This window comes from Apaloderma vittatum, unplaced genomic scaffold (assembly GCF_000703405.1).
Source record: "Apaloderma vittatum isolate BGI_N311 unplaced genomic scaffold, ASM70340v1 scaffold29983, whole genome shotgun sequence".
In the NCBI taxonomy this organism is placed as follows: Eukaryota; Metazoa; Chordata; class Aves; order Trogoniformes; family Trogonidae; genus Apaloderma; species Apaloderma vittatum.
Genome location: NW_009709118.1, coordinates 5,810 through 12,170, shown reverse-complemented (window position 1 = coordinate 12,170; position 6,361 = coordinate 5,810). Strand labels below are relative to the sequence as shown.

The 6,361-nt window shown below is 45.6% G+C and overlaps 1 protein-coding gene across 1 annotated transcript in view; it reads left to right on the top strand.

Annotated features, from left to right (window-relative positions):
• Positions 1–1,221: 1,221 nt before the first annotated feature.
• MDH2 (malate dehydrogenase 2, NAD (mitochondrial)) overlaps positions 1,222–6,361 on the top strand; it is a 6,889-nt gene continuing 1,749 nt past the window's right edge. The window contains 8 exon segments of the mRNA XM_009866811.1: positions 1,222–1,340; positions 1,409–1,677; positions 2,449–2,532; positions 3,166–3,275; positions 3,791–3,916; positions 4,550–4,627; positions 5,764–5,863; positions 6,308–6,359. Coding sequence (XP_009865113.1) covers positions 1,222–1,340; positions 1,409–1,677; positions 2,449–2,532; positions 3,166–3,275; positions 3,791–3,916; positions 4,550–4,627; positions 5,764–5,863; positions 6,308–6,359 — 938 coding nt within the window.

The following is a 6,361-nucleotide window of genomic DNA, read 5'->3' as shown; positions in this document are numbered from 1 at the left end:
ACAGTTGGACCTGATTATCTTAAAGGTCTTTTCCAGCCAAAACAGTTCTGTGATTCTGTTCTATGACCTTTTCTAGGCAGGCAGGAGCTCAGTGGTCAGATCTAGCAGTTCCAGGTGACAGCGTATAGTGGACGATACACAAAGTTTGCTGCCTCCCTCATCTGCTGAAAATATGCCCTTGCTTTCCAAAGGTGTTAGGAATTAAAGCTGGCTGTTGGGGGCTTAACAGTAATCCTTAATTTGCTGAAATCCACTGTGCTTGACCCGTGGTAGCAGAAAAGGCTCACTGCTGCGTGGTGGGTAGATAGAGAAGGTAGGCAGGGGCAACCTCATTGATCTTCTGATGCAAATAGTTCTGAGCAGTGTGTCATGGGGTGATTGCTGATAGCTATAACGATGGGGATTGTAGGAGAGGTTTATTAACAATGACGTTTTGATGTCCTGTTGCCTATCATAAATACAGGGTGTAGCAGTCATTAATGCTAGACTTTGCTTCCCCTTGCAGAGTTCTACACTAAATGATATTTGTTGGAATAGCAAGAAAACCGAGCGGAGGTTAGGCTGATCTAGCTCCTGGATAGATTATGTGTTTGTCGTAGCATAATAATTAAGCTGCTCATGCGGGGTCTTGGAGCTGTTGCGGCTTTATCTCCTAAAACAGTGTGATAGAGAACGTCCTTATCAGCCTTTTATATAATTATATATCGTGTTACGTCTCTGCAGTAGCCTCTGCTTCTCCATCACTTTGGCAGAGTGCTACATTTATAAGATTATAAGGTTTCCTGTCATCCGGCGACACTTTCTGTACAACGAGAGCACAGACATTTTAAAGAGAAATAACTTCCTTCCAGTGAGCATGTGAGAGTGAAATTGGTTCACCAGGGCAACAAAGCAGAGTTGATTTTACTTGCGTCTCAGCCACATCTGATCAAAGCTGGAAATTATAGTCACTTTATGTTCTCAGGCCTCAATCTTGAGGCAGCTGCAGATGCGGCTCTGAACTTATTTCAGGCCAACACGTTTTCCTCACATCTATACAGTGGTTGTTACGTGTATTGTGTTCTGTCAGATGCATTGCTTTGCCAAATGGGAAAGCCTATTTTTTTAATATAGTGGCAATGAAAACTAGAAAAACTGCAAGCCAGATTTTGCCCTAAGTCAGACCTAGGTGCACAGAGTCGCAGAGAGTAGTCTCAGGCAGACATTTGCTTCTGAAGAAAGATGATCCTTTCAGTGACTTTGCCTAGCTGAGCTTCCCTTTTGAGCTTCAGCTTCCAAAAGAAGGTTCTCCTCTACCTTGCCCTACGAATAAACCTCAAGGATCTTTGCGAGGCTGTCGTGCCGATCGCTTCCTGTGGGCTTAGGCAATTGAGTTTGCGTCGTGATTGATAAAAACGTTGAGAAATAGAACCAAAAGTAAAGAAAGCGTGGTGAAATCCCCGAGGTCGCTGCTGTAGTACCTACCAGAACATCCCTTCAGTGAAGTGTTTGTCTTCTTTTTCCCGCAGAACAATGCCAAGGTGGCAGTGCTGGGGGCCTCGGGCGGCATTGGCCAGCCCCTCTCCCTGCTCCTGAAGAACAGCCCGCTGGTGAGCAAGCTCAGCCTTTACGACATCGCTCACACTCCAGGAGTTGCAGCTGACCTAAGCCACATCGAGACGAAAGCGAGCGTTAAAGGTACTGCAGGCAACCAGTCTGTGTTCTGGTCCTCTCTTGGGTCTCTCTGACACTTGGAGATGCCCCTCGCTCCTTGTGAAAGGGAATCTTCACGTGATCCTGAAGCCCACTATCAATTTAAGTGGCTTTTTCTCAAGGGGTGCATGACTTGTTATGTTTAGCAAATTAGATTGACGTGTGTGGAGATGCAGATGGTTGTGTTGTTGAAGGGCAATTCCTAAGAACTGGCAGGACATTCAGGAAAATTGTCTCGGAAAGAAGCTTGAGTGTTCTATTTAGAAGCTGGTCTACAAAGTAGACTTAACGCTTCCTGGGTGTCTACGTGAATTTTGTGTGCTGCTCTCCCTAAGGGACAGCTGTCAAAAGTTCTGATGAAACCCAAGCTCAATCTCCTGAAGTTTGTTTTAGTTGAAGATCACCAAAAAGCTACATTTTACTTGCATGTGTCTCCCTGCAGTTTTTTGGGGGCACTGGCTGTGGTGCCAAGCCGAGGCTTTGAGAGAGCAAACACATACAACAGGAAGAACTGATGGTTTTCAGAACAGATGAATGTGAGTTTCCTGCCACTCTCATTCTGTAAGTTTTGAAACAAGGAGAAAACAGCAAATGGGATCCATCCGTAATTGTGTTTTTCTGCTTCGTGGTGTCAGTTGGAATTGAGAGCTAAATGAGAAAAGGGATTGGATGCCTCTGGGAGTAATTTTTGTCCTGCGAAGTGTCAGATCTTTAATAACTGGTGAAACCATAATGCCTGAATGTCTTCCTTTCCAGGCTTCATGGGACCTGAGCAGTTGCCAGAATGTCTGAAGGGCTGCAACGTCGTAGTTATTCCTGCGGGAGTCCCTAGAAAACCGGGTACGTTCTTTTTGTTAAAAAGCTCCAGGGCTCGGTTGAAGTGTCTCCCTGCGGTGCGGTAGTTGGCTTAGAGCTGTGTCTGGCTCTCTCAGAGCTGGCTTGGGGTGTGAGTGGTCTGTTAATGACACTGACCTAGAGCTGCTTGTGGTATCAAGCATCTCATTTAGCTTCTGTCTTAAACTGTGCCTCGTAAAATGGGCAGAAAAGACTTTTCATGCAAGTGATGCTGCATCTCACCCTGGTGTCGCTTGCCCAGAGCAATGCTATAGTAAATGAACTGGTTCTTTGTTTCATTTCTCAGCAGAATAGAAAGAATCCATTTGTTTTGCGTTAACTGTAGGGTAACTTTTCAGGGCATCTCTGAATGAGTGCTGCTAAGCCTTCCTAGAAATGTCTCTGACCCGCTTCATTTCTACTCTGCTTTTCAATATCCTACTGAGACTGTAAAAACAGTCTAGACTTTAATGCCTAGCTCTTTCTAAGTCTTAATTTTTCAATGATCTATGAAACCAGAAGCTGACATCTCTCTGCCCATAGCAGAATATTGTGTTTGTTTGGTTTTTTTATTGAGTAGCTTGACTGTTAATGAGTAGATTGTGGGGAACTTAAAATATGATACTGGCTATGTTTTAGGTATGACCAGAGACGACCTGTTCAACACCAATGCTAGCATTGTTGCTACTTTGACATCGGCCTGTGCAAAGCACTGTCCAGAAGCCATGATCTGTATTATTTCTAACCCGGTAAGCGTTTTCTGGAGACTTGGAAAATATAGAGGGGGAAAAAAAAGTCGAAACTGAGAACACTCAAGTAACCTGTGAGTTCCTGTTAATTTTGACTGGTATCTTTAAGGTGTACAGGGTATTTGCAGAAAGAACTAAAAGCCTGGTTCTACTAATCCATTTTTCTTGAGCTATATTGAAGTCAGTGAGACTTGGATGTAAAAGTACTTAATATCTCAACATCTGTGTGGCTGTGGTTATGATACATGCTGGTGTATTAGCTGGAAGAGAAATCTTCGCTCACTGAGGGAGGAGCCTTTAAATAACCATTAAAGCAAATTCATTGTCTTAATTGTTATTTAAAACAGAAGATTTATTCCAGCATGACTGTAAATTTCTCTTCAATTTAGGAATTAAAGTAATTGGCTGTGGTTGACTTCAAGTTGGAAGTATGCTTCAGGTTGTTTACTGGCCTGTTTGGTTGGCTTCGTTAGTTTTAATGGTTTTAATGAATGCTTGTCTCTTCTCGCTTGCAGGTAAACTCAACCATCCCGATAACTTCAGAAGTCTTCAAGAAGCACGGTGTGTACAATCCCAAGAAAATCTTTGGCGTTACAACGCTAGACGTTGTCAGAGCGAATACTTTTGTGGCTGAACTAAAGGTAGGTCTTACTGACAGATGCTGGGCAAGGATATGGGGTGCTTTGGTCATTAGATCTACCAAAAATGCTTTTAAAACCACTGCAGAGAGCCAGAAGAGCTCGGATTTCTGTGGAGCCAGTGGCAAAGGCAACCGTTCCCCGATCCGTTCTCTAGAGGAGCCTGGGGATAGGGTTTCTTGCAAAATGTAGTTCAGGAGACTTTGACCTTTCCTTTTCAAAGCTGTCCCCTGCGAGCGAGCTACATGTTTGCCTTAGTTCTGCTGGCATTTCCAACCCTGCTGGTGCAACCAGAGGAGAGGGTTGAGTTGTAGCTTGTGTTTGCCAGGCAGGATGTCTGTGCTGCGTGCTGTGGGATATTCTGCCAAGCATGGGGAGGTGTGACAGGTTGCTTTCTGCTCGTAATGGCCCTGGTGGGATGCTGCTGTTTATCTGAACTTGCGCTGATACTATCCCGTAACGGCCTAATGTTATCAGAGCAACCCAGAGCCCAACTTTGTACATCGGGCTTTGTCCCTGGAGTGCTGCCTGTATGGCGCTGGGTTACAGATGTGCCCAAATACCCAGGGCAGAAAATGAAAGGTTTTTTCCTTGTCTGTATGCTTGAGAAGCTGAAAAGTTTCCTGTTTTCCTTAGGGCTTAGATCCAGCTAAAGTGAGTGTTCCGGTGATCGGTGGCCATGCGGGGAAGACCATCATCCCTCTGATCTCTCAGGTGAGCTGTAGTTATCGCCGCATGTGGCATCACACTCATTGCTATGTTGGGGTCGATGCAGCGTGTCTTTGTGGTGGTACGTAATGTGGAGCCGGGGATCCCTGTTCTTGTGCCTGCTGTCATCCCGAGGTGAGGTACAGGATACTGGAAGCCATGAGCTAGATCTAAACTACTCTAGGTGGTTTAAATAGTTCCAGCCTTTCTCCTCTAAAGGACTTTGGGTTAAGAACTGAAGTGTCATGTGGGTGCTCAGATATCTTGGTGCCGTTTGTTTTGGTTTTAATTTTTTGTGGCAGGTATTTCTTTTTTTTCAGCAGGAACATGGAGCTGCTTTTGCCGTGGTGGACTAGAAACACCATTTCAACATGCAGCTTTGAGATGAGGAGGCGTAGTTCAATCTGTGCCTGCTTCGAGAGGGACTGGTAGTTGGGGAGAGGTTCCCCTCATGCGTCGAAGCTGGAATGAGCTGCAGTTGTAAAGCAGGCTGCAGGTTTGTGAGGAGATGGCTTGGATGTGGCCAAGGAGTGGTCTGCAAGGAAGGAGAAAAGGCGTTGTTCGAAGCAGGGGTAAAGGATCCTTCACAGAAGGATGTTCTTAGGGAATAAGAGCAAGGGCTGAATGCTGAGAGGGTGCTTTTGTTAGACAGTCGGGACAGACACAGCTGTGCTCGCCATACGTGCGAAACTATCTGAAGGTTCAGTAACTGCCTAAATACTGCTGGCGGGCTGGATCCTTCCTAAGGCTCTTCTCTAACGCCACGGTGACCCAAATATTTACAAAGTGGCTTTTTGAAATTCCTAGCACCTGCAATACATTTGGAGGGCATCTGCCTAGTGTAAAGGGCTACATGGTAGTAACCATGGCGAACCCTGCTTTTGCTTTAAAGCTGCAGTTTGTCCTCAAATAAGCTAGGCCTGGCTGGGTTCTGCTCACAGCCCGTGCTGGTCACCAGCAGCTGTGGTGAATGCTTACAGCTGGTTGGTTTGTTGCACCGCTGGTGAGCTGGGTTAACTGTTTTTTTCCCATTGGGAATTACCAAAACAACTCTGATAGTGCAGGAGGCATTGTGTGGGTGGCCTTGCGCTGAATTCACGGGGCTCCTGGTGTTCAAGAGTAACTTCTCTTTTCCCATCTAGTGCACGCCGAAAGTGGACTTTCCTCAGGATCAACTGGAAAAGCTTACAGGGAGAATTCAAGAAGCTGGCACAGAAGTTGTCAAAGCTAAAGCAGGAGCAGGTTGGTTCTTGACTACAGCTTCCAAGTAATTCTTGTGGGCCGGTTGAATGGATGCCGTCCTCTTCAGTTTAATCTTGTTTACAACTGCGGTGCAGAATTCTGAATCACTGATTACAAATGTAGCTGCTCGGCCGTGTCAGCGACTGCCTGAACCGTGGTACTAGAAACAGCTCAGTATGTAAGTAAGACTAGACATTAACGGACCCTGTGCCGTGTATGGCTTTAAAAATAATCTCCTCTGTCAAATTAAGCTGTTTCTTCCTATAAATGTGGTCATCTAGACAGGGTGTAGCTGGCCAAAAGCTGCTGCTTTATCCGACTGGCTGTGAGCTTGGAGTCAGTGACACTGCAGCTCCGTAACCCGATCAGTAACGAAGCCTTTGATGGTGAGGAAAGCATCAGAGTTCAGCGTGATCAGTTCTAAAAGTGATTTAACTTTTACAGGCTCTGCCACTTTGTCCATGGCCTTTGCTGGTGCTCGATTTGCATTCTCCCTGC